Source organism: Thunnus albacares, chromosome 5, assembly GCF_914725855.1.
Source record: "Thunnus albacares chromosome 5, fThuAlb1.1, whole genome shotgun sequence".
Taxonomy (NCBI): Eukaryota; Metazoa; Chordata; class Actinopteri; order Scombriformes; family Scombridae; genus Thunnus; species Thunnus albacares.
This window is the reverse complement of record NC_058110.1, coordinates 7974926-7990749: the sequence shown is the minus strand read 5'-3', so window position 1 is coordinate 7990749 and position 15824 is coordinate 7974926. Positions and strand designations below refer to the sequence as shown.

At 40.2% G+C, this 15824-nt stretch overlaps 1 protein-coding gene across 1 annotated transcript; it reads left to right on the top strand.

The window, feature by feature from the left end:
• The first annotated feature begins 1587 nt into the window (after window positions 1-1587).
• LOC122982617 (Krueppel-like factor 15) lies at window positions 1588-14999 on the top strand. The gene is made up of 3 exons (XM_044352031.1): window positions 1588-2407; window positions 4461-6078; window positions 11885-14999. Exons 2-3 carry the CDS (start codon window positions 4556-4558, stop codon window positions 12051-12053), a joined length of 1692 nt encoding a protein of 563 aa, XP_044207966.1. The 5' UTR covers window positions 1588-2407; window positions 4461-4555; the 3' UTR covers window positions 12054-14999.
• Window positions 15000-15824: the final 825 nt, after the last annotated feature.

Sequence of the window (15824 nt, the reverse complement as noted above, 5' to 3'; positions counted from 1 at the left end):
TCAAATTAGCTTTAAAAATATATCTTGGGAGCTAAAATTGGTCACAGAGATACCTTACATAGATCATAGCCAAGCAAGATACTGGGACTTCCCAATATATTTAACAAGATGACTGTTGATATGAACAAAGATAGAACCTGTGTGGGAAAAAAGAGAAGTGTTGACTGTATCCAGCAAACAGCAGTGGCCCTGCTTCTCTATAAGTACTTTCTAATCTAATAGGGCCTCTGTCCAATTTCAGAGTGAGGAATCTACTGAGAGAGGCTGAGAATTTAGTAAATGAGCCATGGCCGATTTCATTTGTGGAGTAATTTAAACTCAAAATGTTCTCACCGACAGAATCATGTTAGACATTTATGTAGCAGCAGCAGTAGGAATGATGCTGGTAGCTAGTAGCTTTCTCACAGCAGACACTTTGACTTGTCATAGTAGAAGAAGCACTGGCGTTACTAATAACATAACGATGGCTGGTTCAAGTAAGTAAGTCTGAAGCTGAAGCAGCTAAATGGAATTCAGTGAGCATAATTTTTAAATAATTATCTGCACCTGTGCTGTTCCTACTGTGACACGTCAAAATGCCTTCTGTGAAAAAAGTCCTACCTGTGGTAGGAAGTGATAATACATGCAGTCTTTGTAGCTTTAGCAATATTATATTATATAGTAGTTGCAGCAATAGCAGTAGCAATAGAAGTAGTAGTAGTAATAGCAGCAGTAGTACTAGATGTTGCAGTAGCGGTATCAGTAGCTTTGGCAGTAGCAATAGCAGTTTTAGTAGTGGAGCAGTAGTGTTATCAGTACTTATCATAACAGGAGCAGTAATAGTAACAGTTGTTATAGTAGCAATAGTACTGGTAGTTTTAACAGTAGTAATAGTGCTAGTCGTAGTAGTAGTAATGGTAGCTTATGCAGTAATAGCAGTAAAACAACAGAAGCAGTAGCAGTAGCTTCAGTGTCAATAGTAGCACTGTCACTAGCAGCAGTAGTAGTACCAGTGTCAGTAGTTGTGGCAGTAGTAGTGGCAGTGTTAGCAGCAGTAATAGTAGTAATAGCAGTATTGGCGAGTATTAAATGGGCCCTATATATGCAAAACAGACCTCCTCAGTGTGATCTTGTGTATCCTTTTACACACCATAATAGCCACTGACTCACTACTGTATACAAATACACACTGAAGCACTCCTAATGTTTACAAGCAGGCTGAAAGTGGATCATTTATCCAAACACACTGAAAGGTAATCTAACCTACGCAAGCAAATCAAATTAGTTTGGAGCCAGTGAAGTTACTTCAGCCCAGCGGAGGTGTTTATATGAGGTCTGCTCGGTTGGAGTGAAAGCAAAAGTTCTATTACTGATGTTATTAGGCAGCATGTAAACACACTCACTTACCCACTCAATAGCTCCCTCAGTCACTCAATCACTCAGCCTCTTATTCAGCAACAGTCATCTGTAACAGGCTAAAGCCCAGTGTGCTTTCTAGTCAGCAGAGGTGACGCCTGTGAACTAAACTGCTGATATTTTTGCCCTTATTTGTTTCTCCAGAAATATCATCATTTAATCTTAGCAGATAAAATATCATATGTATGATGAGTATAAGTTAAGATACTAATTGTAAGTCTCAAATACAGTAACATATAGTAATAATATGGGATCATTATGGTGAATTTTCTGCAAGAGGACAGACTTTATACTCTCATTTCCCTCTAATAAAAACTATTATCCTATAGAGCCATTACATGACTGAATGACGTTACAACAGAAAACAACTGTAATCTTTACCGATAATTTTATTATATGATATCACAATGCATTGCAATACTGTAAGAAACACAAAACACGTGTATCACAGTCAGAGATCCCTGTTGGGAATAGTATACAAATAGCACAATGTAAATAAAGCATGACAACACACTGTTAATAACTACACTACCAAAGTCCCCCATAGTCATTATATATATATGAAACACACTTTATGATCAGGACTCACTAGAACACATCCTTCCTCCCTCACTCACACACACACACAACCCCTCTCTCCATTGACGCCAGACCCTGAGGCCGGCCTCCCTGCGAAGACAGCCAATGCATGCGCACCGAGCAGGCGAGCCTTCATAAGCCGACCCCCTATTTTAACTGGTATAACATACCCAGCTCCGATCATGTGACGGTCAAGCGAACAACCAGCCCTCTGGAGAGAGAGAGAAAGAGAGAGAGAGAGAGAGAGAGAGAGAGAGAGAGATAGTGTGTGTGCATGTGTGTGTATGAGAGAGAGTGTGGAGGAGTACAGCTATGCAAGGACCGTATCGTGGAGTTATATTGCCATTACGCACGATTACGCACTGACAGCTACTTTCAAGTGGAAAAGCGCTCAGCGGTGAGAAGCGGAATCTTTGATTTCTCAGATAAACAGGTGAGTGCAGAAGGAGCAGGCACGCTTGGTGTGATTTAACAGTGGACTGAAAAGTGCTTGTTTATGTGTGTTTTTTTGTCTTTCGTTGTCAAATGCAGTGAGAAGCATGGCTCCGCTGGAGGCATCTGCTTTCTATAGTGCATGTGAAGCTTGCAAGCTTATGGCGATGCAGTAATATTGTGCTGTATATACAGCTGCTGTTTCCACAGTACGAATTCATATAAATCCAAACTGGAGCGCATGACATGTCTGTCTGTCTTGACTGAGTTTATATTCATCTTTTTTTTCACATTTTCTTTTTCTCACTGATATCGGGTTTTTTTTTTTACTATGGTGTGACGGTCGCTGTCACGGTCTGCAGTGTTAAACATGCCATAAATTCTGAGTTCCGAACCTAACCTTAACTTAACCTCGTGCAGCGTGGTGACCAGGAGCGCATCATGCTGTCAAAGTCTTTAGATGTTTCGGTGCGGCAGGGTTACTGTGGGGCAAATGACTTAAGACTTGGCCAAGTCACGGTGTTCGCAAAACTTTTTTTTTTTCCATGATGTATCGCGTAGGTCCAGCAGCAGTAGACCTCAGTCCCTCGATGTCATATGACGTTATCACATAAAAAACTTTATCTGATTCAAATTTCGGCGTTAGATCACTAATTACATAACTACTCTAAAGTTGAGAAATAAGAGCAGCTAAAAGCATGATAAGAAGGTTGGTCTTAAACACTCATGTGATTGTGATAACATAACTCAAAGTTTATAAATTATACTGAAATTAAACTATTTATTGAAGCACCTGGAATCTGTTTGAGGACCCCTGGAGGTCTCCAGACTCACTTTGGAAAAACGGCTGCTTTTTCGCTTTACAGAAGAGGGCGCACATTCATTTTGTTGAGTGCATTCAACACACATGCAGCCTTTTAAGGTTTTATAAGGGATTTTAACGTCATGTTTAATCATCATAAGCTACTCATTGCATTTAAAGCCATTTGATAATGTCTTGCAATTTTAATCCATGTAAATGTAGACGTGGAGTATTGTTTGTGTGCTGTTTGGATAAAAATAGATATTAAATCCTTCACTTATCATTCCAGTGAAATCTGCTGATCTTATACTCTCATGAAATATCACTATTGGCCAGTCAACTGCTAAGACTGCATTTTTGTTGTAACCAGCTGAACTCTGTGGTTTTATTCTAATCTGAAACTATACAGTCCCCTAAAAGTGATTTTAGCATTGCAATTGTTTTTTTGTGCATGACAGGTCAGAGTAAGCAGTAATACAGGCCACAAGAGAGAAATAAATAGAAACACACTATTAAATGACAGCAGAACCATGCGGCTTTATCTTAGAAGTGGTGAGAAATGGGAACCCCTGATTCCACATGGTCAGCTTGTAGTGCGCACCAGCAGCTGCAGCGCACACACACACACACACACACACACACACACACACACACACACACACACACACACACACACACACAAGAGTCTTCAAATTCCACTTCCCTCACACGTGGTTGACTTTCCTTTTGGAGTGCCATCAGCTGCAGACCTCTTGAACAGGCAACAGGTAGTGCATAGAAACCAAATAATTTTATTCCGTCCATCTACTGGTTTACACATTTTTATATAATATAAACTTGCAGGACTATCTTGTAAAACATTAACCTCACAGTTAAGTCAGACTGACCACACTATGTGGTCAGTCTGACTTAAGCTGGTCGGCAGGCAGAGTCAAGACAGCCTGCTGGACCTCCTCCTCTCACAGGCCCCCCTCACCACCTCATTAACCTATAACATCAGCAGCAGCTCTCTTTCATCTCCTCTATCTTCCTCTCTGTTCCTGTCCTCCCCACCCTCCTCTTCTGACTTACCGTGTTGTTGTGCTAGTTTGCGGAATAGGAAGGGTCATGCCAGTGCACAAAACTGTTGACTGTAAAGTTAAATTTACCTTTAATTCAAATTTAATTAAAGAAGTAATTTTGGGTTAATATACAATATCAAATATTTTTTTCATTGTCACAACTGATGAACACAGTCATTTGTCTTCTGCAGGAAGAAGAACAAAGTTTTCATCAACATTCAGCCAATTTCCAGCAGAACAGCTTGATCTTCAGAGCAGAGTCCAGCTGCCATTCATCCGCACAGGAATGGTGGATCACTTGCCGCTTGGTGAGGAGACCTTCCTGTTTTATACCGGCTCCCCGGGGTCTGACTACAAATGCCTCTGCTGCCACGCCAGTGGTAGTGTGTCGCCGGGCATTATGGTTACTGACGCATGTATCTACCATCACCACCACCCCTACCAAGGGGTGACACTCTCTTCCTCGCCTCGCCTGTCTGAGGATGACCTCAGCGACTCCTCCAGCCCTCGTTCCTCCCTCTGCTCCAGCCCTGAGTCCTCGTCACAGACATCACAGCATGTGCTCAGCTCAAGCTACGAAAGCAGGAGCAGCAGGAGCAGTGGGAGCTCTTCAGGAGGAGAGAGTCAAGACAGTCTGCTGGACCTCCTCCTCTCACAGGCCTCCCTCACCACCTCATTAAACTATAACGCCAGCAGCAGCTCTCTCTCCTCTCCTCTGTCTTCCTCTCTGTCCCTATCCTCCTCACCTTCCTCTTCCTCCTCGTCTCCCACTGCCCCCCTTGTACCCATGGGCCTGGCCTGGGAGTCCAAGAGGGAGCAGCGCCTGAGTCTCCTCCAGCAGCAGGCCAAAGAGGACTGTTATGAGTTCCCTGTCTTCTTGGACGAGCTGCAGGATCCTGCAGCGCTCCTCTTTCAGCCCACCCTGGAGGAGATTGAGGAGTTCCTGGAGGAGAACATGGTGGTGGCAATGGAGAAAGAAGAGGAGGGGAGCGATGAAGAGATGTCACCAATGCTGGAGGACGCTGAGGCGGAAAGTACAAGGACAATAGCAGGGGAATTCATATCAGTGTCGCAGAACTCAGATCAGACTGTGCCCGTGGCTCATTCTCCACTGTCCTCCTACACAGAGACCAAATATACACCATGTGCCTCTGACATGGACAGCTCATCATCAACAGTGGATGCTAGTTGTATAGCTAGCACTAGTTCTTCTTGTAGTGGAGTTGATGGGATCAAACAGGAGGACTGTGAATCACCGTCAGCCTCAACAGAAGGTACCAGTGCTGCCTCCAGTGTGCCTGTCATCTTACAAATCCAGCCCATACAGATCAAACAAGAGCCCAACCCCAGTGCCATATCAGATGCTGTCACCCAGCAGGCCCAACCCCAGAAAACCCAATCCCCACCAACTCAGGCCCCATCGGATATCAAAATCGCCCAGCTCCTGGTCAACATCCAGGGGCAAACCTTTGCCTTGGTGCCTCAGCTGCTTTCCCCAGCAAACATTACTAGCACAAGCAAAAATGGAAGCACTGGTTCATCCAAATTTGTCCGTATCGCGCCGGTACCCATTGCCGCCAAACCCATAGGGCTTGGGGAAGGCGGGTTAGGCGGAGGTTCGGCTGCAGGGGTGCTCGCTGGAGGTCAAAGGTACCAGAAGAGTGCAGTAGCAGACCTTATTAAAATGCACAAGTGCTCTTTTCCTGGCTGTAACAAGATGTACACCAAGAGCAGCCACCTTAAAGCTCACCTGAGGAGGCACACGGGGGAGAAGCCCTTCGCCTGCACATGGCCCGGCTGTGGATGGAGGTGAGCAGGACCAGATAACATCATATTAAATATATATACAATTTAGCTTGAACTGATCAAAGGTTGGATGAGTGAATGGAGATGAATGATAGATAGATGGATGGATAAACCATACAGTACATTGCCCAACAGAAAATGTAGCTAAATGATGTGTAATTATGTGTAATGCACCTGCAGTGTGGACTGATCTATATGTTTACACTACAGAGATTACAGAGATTACAGTAACCAGGGTTATCAACTTCTGCTGTTGATAAATGACTTTTCCCAATCTGTGTTGACTTTGATGAGACGTAGAAAGTGTTGCACATCAGAGACAAGAGCAGTCATGAATATGCTCTTTATTCTGGGGTTAGTACAACTAAGAAGACACTATGACACTGTTTAGAAAAGTACAGATCTTAATCCATCAAGTGCAGTAGCAGGAAACTGTTTTATTATCTTGTTTTAGTGCTTTCTGGGGGATGAAACATGTTGGAAGTTTTTCATCCTTTTCACAGAAACAGCAAATGGTTCAAAGTCCCCACTTTGTTTAAAAGAACCAAGATATTGTTTTACACAAGAGAGAACGGTTTTATGGGGGAATAAATGTGTTCCATATACTATAACAGGATTCAGGAGGAGAAGGAGGGGAAGTGGAAGGGAAAATGGCCCATCTTTGGCAAAGATGCAATTAAGTGTATTCAAGGTTATAATTTGTTATATTCTACATGCTGGCTGTGAGTTCCTGCTATCTGTGTGTTTTTGTACCATGGTAAAGTTGTAGATTAGATAGCAGTGCCTTTTGAAGTTGTCTGCATGCAGACTTTGCCCCCTGCTAGTTATTCCACTTGTTTGCTCACTGTCTGCAACCACTTCGTACACACACATTTGTGCATCAGAGATATACTGGATTATTGCAGAATCAAGTTCAAAGTTTTTAATTCAGACAGACTCCAATGCTGCACACAATTAATTTTCAATCCATGGTACAATATTTAAAGACTCCAAGGAAACAAACTGGCCCAGTTCTCCTTTCTGTCACTTAATCATTGCCTTCATCTAAGTCAAAATAAAAATTAAACTTTTCTATCCAAAGTTCAAATGTCACATTTTGACCTGTTGGTCAATGGATGCCTCTTTTATACATTTTTTAGTTATTGCAAAGGTGCATATAGAGTGTTGTGTCTGTGTGTGCATGTATGTCTTTCTATACATGGACAGAGGCAGGGTTAAGTTAGGACAAAACATATTGTTATGATTAAGTTATGGTAAGGACTTCAGTGCAAGGCTATGGTTAGAATTAGGATTAGGTTTAGGTTAGGTTAAGGAAAGTAATGCAAACAAATGTGTGTGTTCTTCTCTCAGTATGTGTGTGCATGTGTGAGAAAGAGTGAATCAGATAAGTTTGGACCAGCTCAGCAGACAGTTCTGGTCCGGGGTTTATCAGTGACCAGGGTTCTCCCTGCAACACCACTGTCTGAAGAGTCTGTACTGCACTTGCAGTCATTTCAAATCCTCCAGATCTGACACTTTGTTTTCACAACATGCATCATGTCTGGGCTATTCAAGTGTTTGTCAGGATATTATGTAATATCAAGTTATCTTGGACAAAATAGAAAATGTTCTTGCATCATGAAAAGTTTTGTTAACTTGGTAACTCGCAGTCCAGAATTGCAGCAAGATGTACCAACAAAAACATATTTATACAATAATTTAGATACTTCTATAAATGTGAGTTCAGTAAAAGTCAAGATGAGTATTTGGCAAACATGGTGGACCATGTCTTGTATTCTCGTCAATGAGGATTTTCTATTTTCTAATGTGACATCACTTATTATTTTGGCTGACACATGGACACACATAGTCTTCCTGACTGCAGCTTGGAATTTGCTTTACAGATGGAAACCTACAAAACATGAAATGATGAAATGCAATATATAGCATTAGCTGTACTGCAGTGGTCTAATTTAATTTGGAATACAGGATATGACAATAGTGATTAAAACTGTTTGACTAGTGTGTAATTCGCTGACTATCTCGCCAACTCAGTAGTTATATTTTCACCACATACATGAATCATCAAATACTACTATATCTACTGAGGTATCTACAACTATATCCTAAACATACTGCATACATGACACCATAGCTTTAGATAAACTATAACTTAAATTTGTAGATATTTTCTCATTCAGTTTACTTTTCCTGCTGTCAGGCAAGAAACCTGCATCTCCAGCACATAAGATATTTTTTTTATGCTTAAGAATAGTGTATTTTTCAGTTTTTGAAAAGGTTGCATTGGTTCTTTCATACACTGTAAGCACTCAGGACAATGAATTTCTTTAGCTGACCTTAAAACATAATACTCCCAGTCCTCCCAAGACTGCATTTCCAAATCACTTACATGACAGCAGCAGTATACTGTATTATACAGTTGCCCTTTCCCTGCTCCTCTCCCTGGGCCAGGAAATGGAGGTGAATTGGGGAGACAGGCACCTCTTACCCTCTACAACCTTAGAATAGATCCATGTGTTGGATCCTCAGAAGTAGGGAGGAGTGGTATTTCATTGGTTGGACCTCTACATATACCTTGGTGAAAGTCGTATTTTATCTTTGCCAAACTGTGTCTTCATTTTTTTAAAGCTTTTTGGACTTTTCTCCCTCTCTTTCTCTCTGACTGTAGTTTCTAGTTATGCTCATGTATAGATCTGGATGCATAGGCAAAGTCACAAAACACACACACAAAAAAAGAATACATGCAGGCAGCACATATAGGAGCATGCAGTATGGTAAGCTCAGACCTGCATGGAGACTCTTATGTGAGGTTTGTGTTGGACGGCTGGGCTCAAACCCAAACAGTTTGCTGTAATAACACTGTGACGTGTGTGTACTCGACATCTGTCATCGGGGCAGTGGCTTGTTGTCCTTGTCAGCTGATACATTCATCGTTACAACAAAACATTCTTGTTGGGTGGTGACACACTTTGATTTATCTTTAGATTTTGACACTTAAAGCTCAATGGAGAGGCATTAAGACAGGAAGAGAGAGAGCATGCTTTACTATCTGTCAGTTATGATATGTTATTGACCCTATAGAAACCACCATCTTCCTATCATCTGACCTCTTTAGGGAGGGTGGTGAAGTTGAAACGCTTCACAAAAGGAGGAATTGAATCCAGCTCTTCTTGTTAAAACAAACATCCATTCTGGAAAAGCAGTCAAAAGAGTTTTTATGGTTGCATGTATATAGTTTTCATGTAGGAGGCAAACTTATGTCATTGATTAGTGCAGTCATGCATTAATGTAATATCCTTTTGAGCTTACACAGACTTTAAATGGACTCTCTCACAGTGGTAGGAGACACAAAGAGCCATGAGCTGACAGGATAAACTAAACAAAAGGAGACAAGAAAAATAAAGATGACAGATAAAAGGCTGTATTGTATGTCTGCACGCCAGTATCTCTGTTACTGTAATTTTCCAGGTGTGTAACTAACCTGTCCGCCCCACCTATCCAGGCTGTTTTCACTACGCTCTGTTGGCTGTAGAGCTGAGTATAGGGACAAGCTAGAACAAAGTCTGCGTATGTGTTTCCCACAGCACCCACGCTAATATGTATACTATGTGTTGTACTGCAGCCATGACAAGCCGCCCAGAGGACCTCAGTTGCAATGCAAAAACCACAGACCTGAATTGAAAGACACAGTAGAGTGACCAACAGAAGTGCCCTTGGAGTTATGAGCTCAGTGACCTTGCACCCATCCCAGTATCATGTAGAGCCGAGAAACTTATTCGATTTAGCTTAGGAAAGAAATAGTGGAAGAGCTATCAAAAGAGGGCATGAGTTAGAGAGAGACAGATGGCATGGCTGCGAGAGAGAACTGGCACGTAATCAGTCGTCCCAGAAAACATGGATTTAAAGTACAATCAGGCTGTCTATTTGCATAAGTCCTAAATGCATGTTCTGTTGAAAGATCCTCCCCAGTACACTATGTTATAGTTGGGCATAGGCCCAGGTTGAGTCAGTAGAATAAATGGTTTCATGCCCCAACTTGAAGCTGTAGAGTACAGCTATAGAGTGTAATGTGTGTGTGCCCGTTACACACATTGCTTTAAGGAGCAAATGTACAGCCAATGTACAGTGACTGATGTAGTTTCTGATTTTTATCTTAATCCAGAACACCATGAGGCATGCCCTTATTAAGAGACCCAGTTAATCCCTTTAACATCTGTAAAAAGCTGTCAAATGACAGACAAGTCAAAACAGTCATTTTTGCCTCGAGGCCTTTGTCACCTGTAGTAGTAAGCATTTCTTTATGTTAAAGGTGCACTAATCAATATTTTTATATCGAAAATAAATCAGATGACTATCATTAATGTATAAGGGGTTGCTCGTAGTGATGAACCTAAGGAGAATTATCACTTGACTGCATATCACCTGAGCATTTTTCAAGCTCTGATAAACCCACTGTAAGCTACCTGCCCAGCACCAAGCGGCAAAGTTGAGAGAGAGTTACATTTGCCAGGAGGCCAGAAACATGACTCCAAATGAATGCTAATGTTGCTCTGTGTCTGCTGGATGTGATAATAAGCAACTGTTTGGTAACACACTTGCCTTAACAACTTAATAAGGTGATAATATGGCAATGCTAGGGTTTTTTCAAGTTGTTGTGCTTCCCAACCACCACCGCCACCAGTGCCCAAAAACTATTAAATAATGCAGCTTTAACTTAACTACATCGAAGGCTACATCTACAAGGTTGTTTTTTGCATCTGAATCAGAATTTGAAGTTGTCCTAAAGACCCTTTTAGGAATGTTTTTAAAGAGAAGTCAGGGCCATGCGGCATCCTTGAAGCAGGTACGAGACATTTGACAGTCACTTAAAATCTATACCAGATATTCTCAGGCTATCTGACTATAGGCCAAACCAACATTCACTGCAGAGTTGCAGGTGAAAGAGATATTAATACCAAATCACACCTCAAGTCTGACGGTTTGTTTTGCAGTTATTGGATTTTAAACATCTACAGCTTAGCTTTATAAACTCTGTCAGTTATCTTCTTTTTACTGCTGGGCCATTAAAATGATGAATAGACTGGTTGTGTAATCCATGTCTAGGGTGGAAATGGTTTGAAATAACTGTGAGTGACGTCTTTACATCTCTGTGAGTTATCGCCTTCATGGCTTCAGCCTGCTGCTGCTGCCGCTGCTACTGGAAATGTGCCGGGAAATCAATCCGTGTTACAGATTAATCCGATCTTAACAGCTTTACTAATACATACAGATACACACAAAGACATATACAAGAGGCATTACTCTAGCATCCACTCAAACCTTCACTGTCATGGTATCCAAGCTGTCCAGGGCCCATAGAGACCACAGCGGAGCAGGCCAGGAATAGACTGGGCTCATGTGTTGAGCTAAATATGGGACGCCTCTTTAACACTTCACAGAGAAGATGCAGGGCAATACACATGTGTAGCGTCACACCTCTCAGATTACCCTCATATAAAACAGCTTGACATGGCTTTTATGTTGTTTGACAGCTTGAAGCTTGACTGCGTCCATTATTTCTATATAGGAGGTGCTGTATACAAACAGATTGGTTCATTCATTCTAAAAAGTGTGAGAATTTCAAACTAACAGACACATATATTTTCATTAGAGACATTTCAGTGTTTTATACTACTGACTGTTCATTGGTAATTGCAATTAGAGAATAAAACACAAAATTTGAGCTATTAAGCGAAGAATTTTGGTATAAAAGATGTTCAGAAAAATGTGATATATTTCATAAGTCACATCCTGGGTTTCCTTCCGGTAGGTTTTCCCGATCGGATGAGCTGTCCCGACACCGACGCTCCCACTCCGGAGTGAAACCATACCAGTGCATCGTCTGCGAGAAGAAGTTTGCCCGCAGCGATCACCTGTCGAAACACCTCAAAGTCCACCGCTTTCCACGAAGCAGCAGGACAGGACGCTCTGCAAACTGACCCCTCTGACCCCACTCTGACAGACTGACGCTAAGCGGGGAGGGAGGAGGAGGGTGGGTGTTCCTGTATGTGTGTGTGTTTGTGACGAAAGACAGAGGAGGGGGGTGAAAGTCCAAACACCCTTTAAAGGAGTCCGTGCAGGACTCTTTTGCTCGTGTGTGTTTATGTTCAAATATGTACGCGTGACGTACATTCATGGTACTGTGATAATTTATTAGGTGGCGAGGAAAAGACTGTAAAAACTAAACTAAAACAGAAAACTGTTACTTGACACAACAGCCTCACAGGTGGAATAAGCTTCTTGTATATTACAACTTTTTTGTCTCACTCAAATCTTTTAGCTATTCTAATTTGAAGAAAGAGTATTTTTACACTTTGAGGTGTGTGGTATTGTTAATGTTGGAGTCAAAAGCCTTACATCAGTAAAAGGGGTCTGATACTATTTAAAACCCTCAGTGATTTTTTACCTTCCTGGAGCCAAATGTTGTTGAAAGGTAATATTAGCAAAAACTAATTTCTTAATGTCTTGAAATTAATTTGTTGCCCAGCAACAAGAGCTTACTGGACGTTGTATTAAGGAATATTGGGAACTACTGGGGGCCTTGGTTTAATTCTTTCTTCATAGACAGAAAAGTAAATAATGCATCAACATTCCTTTAGCTTTGAATAAATCTCTTTGTTTCCTTTGAGTTTAATTACAGAGCAGAATCACTGTAGTAACCTCAAACAGAAGAACAAAGCTCAAGTTTATGTTGAATTACTCCTCACCACCAAGATCATGTCTCTATATAATTTGCACTGGCACACATGAAATTTCCGGTTATCTGCCCATACTGTGTAGAATTTTATACCCTTGTGAATCATTGTTCTGCAACACCTTTTTTGTTTCAACTGGTGAAAAGACTTGTCATCAGAATATGTGTTTTTATGGCCTTCAAAACCAGTTTGGGTGCAGCTTCATGCTAGCTTCAGCTCATGATATGTTGCTTCTTTGCATCATGAAAGTGAGACAACATTTGTCTTCTGGTTTTGTAATTTTCTCTTTAGATGTTAGCCCTATCATTTATTACTTCATGTCACTTTAATGACTTCATGTCACTGCTGTCAAAGAAGTAGTAAAATAATACAACACGGTAAACTGCAAAGAGGCACAAGGGAAGGCTGGTAACTGATGCACACTGGTCTTGAATATATCAAATCTCTTGCCTCTTCAAATCACTAAAACAAGTCTCTATTCTTTGCTCTTTTCCCCAGATTAACATTTTACACATGATAGGAAATGAAATGAAAAGATTAACAACTGGAATTTTTGTGCCCGTTGCCCTTTCATTAATAACAAATTCACCCCAGACCATGAAAACAAATGTCTTGTGCGATTATGTAACTTTATAATCTTAACCTTAAGATTATATAATGGTTTCCGCTGTTGCCACAAGTGGCAATTACAGAATGATGGTAAATAATAAAACTGACTCGGTAATGTCAGTTCCACAGCAATATCTATGTAAAGTTTGCTAATATTAGCCAATATTAGCTACAATAAGCTACTAGTCATATCAGAGGTTGTAGCAGGAAAACCCCTGAGTGTATTGAATTGAGAAAGGGAGTGTTTGAATTAAACTTTTCATTTGTAAGATAATGAATGTGCTATGTCTTCTTTTAAAAGTTACATAGACTCGCTTTAATATTTGGAATGTTTTGGGTGTCAATTGAAAAGGAGCCCCAGTTAGCTCCCATTTGAGCCTCTCCTCTTACCAAATCAAGTTTTTGTTTTTTCTGTTTTTCCCCTCACATTAATTTCAATCCAGATTAATATATTTACATGTCGAATGAAATGAACATATTTACATATCAAATTTAACTGGTATTTTTTGTACTTGTTACCCTTTACTGGAAATGCATACCGTTATAGCATCAAATAACAAATTCATAGGAAATCTTTATTAATCCCTTTCATTTACTTTGGTCTAATGTGACTTGTTACAACCTATTCATCAAAGGTTAATAGAGAAGTGAAAAGCACCCAGAAAACACTATTATCTGTCCATGATCTTGAACATATGAAATCTCTTGCCTTTGTCTTTGTACTGTAAGGGAACAGTGACTCTTTTGCTTTTCATTACATTACATTTACATGTATAGATTTCTTTATTCTGTGTTTTGCATCTCAGTTGAATGAAACCAAATGAATCATGGTGGGGGAGGGGAGGACAGAAAATGCCTACTGCACAGAGTTCAGAGATGGTTTTCTTTGCCATAAGGTCGAAGCTAAGGACAACATTAAGTATTGTAAGGTTTGAAAGGAATGTATCACTTTAAAATGGATTTTGTTTGTTTTTGGATATGTTTGATTTGCTGAAACCTACAATGATTGACAAACCCTTTTGGTGCACAGCACATGAATGAGACGCTGTATGGGGAAAGTGTATTATCTCTGCCAGGCATTCCTTCCATAGCTACAATCAGAAAAGACACTTTTCTGAATGGGTGTTTTATGTGAACCCATGAATGTATGTAAATACTGTATGTGCATTTGGAAGGAGAACTGAAATATTCTTCTAGTGATTTCTGTGATTGTGAACATTTTTTAAAAATATGTAAAGAAAGTGTACATAACACGATAATTCAAATATATATAGTGTAAAAATATGGCAACTTTTTTGTCAGGTGTTTACATGACACATTATTAAAATAGCTCATGAAATGTTTCATGATTCATCCATGGATCAGCATTCAAAAAATACACACTTATTATGTAACAATTTTGTGACTTGCACATGTTTTGACAAGTGCAAAATGCAGTAAATGCATCATGTTTTGTGAAACGGTCTGTTTTAAATGTGCTCTGTAAACACTTAACACAAAAAGAGTTGCTACAAATGTTATATTTTTGCTTTTGTTCTTTTATGTAAAACACATTTACAATAAAAATCCCAAAACCAAAGACCAATAGTTCTTGTCAGTTTTCATCCCTGTCTCCTTCTTAACAATACTGTCCTGATGTTTCCTTTGGTAGACTTCAGCGATATGGTTGGCACAGTAAACAAGACAATTTCAGGCCGAGTTTGGGCAGTTTATCTAAAGCGCCAAAAAATAGCAACATAAAATGTTTAGTTTTTACTAAGTATTAATTTGATGTTAACATGAAAGGTGACATTAAAGGCAGCTACTACCAAGCTAGCACCACTAAAATATACAGAGTTAAAGCATGACTACGTACCTTTGTCAAACAGCAGTCACTTTTGCCAAAGGTAATTACTGGATAATGCTAAATGCTAAAAGTGACTCAGTAACGTTAATGTTAATCAGCTAACATTAGCCACCATAAGCGACTAGTCATACCAGACCAAGTAAGGCATTTGCAGCAGCGTTAGCCTACTTGGTCTTGAATAGAGCAAGAATGTGTTTTATTGTTTATTAAAGAAATTCATCATTTGTAAAATAATGAATGTGCTATGTCTTCTTTCAAAGGTTACTTGTTTTAATATATGGGATGTTTGGTATCTTTCCTAAGGGGACATCCAATGAAATATGGCTTTCAATTAGCTCCCATTGGAACTGAATGATACTGACAGATCTCTGGCACCACATACAGTGGCCTACACAAACTACCACAAATAATAATGTAAACATTTCACAATATGGACAGTAAGCTACTTAGAAGCTAATTAGAAGAGATATTAACAGAAACCACATGATCTCCTTCTTACCAGAAAAGCACAAACCAACTCAGCCACAGCACAAAAATGTAGTGTAGATTGCATTTTGACT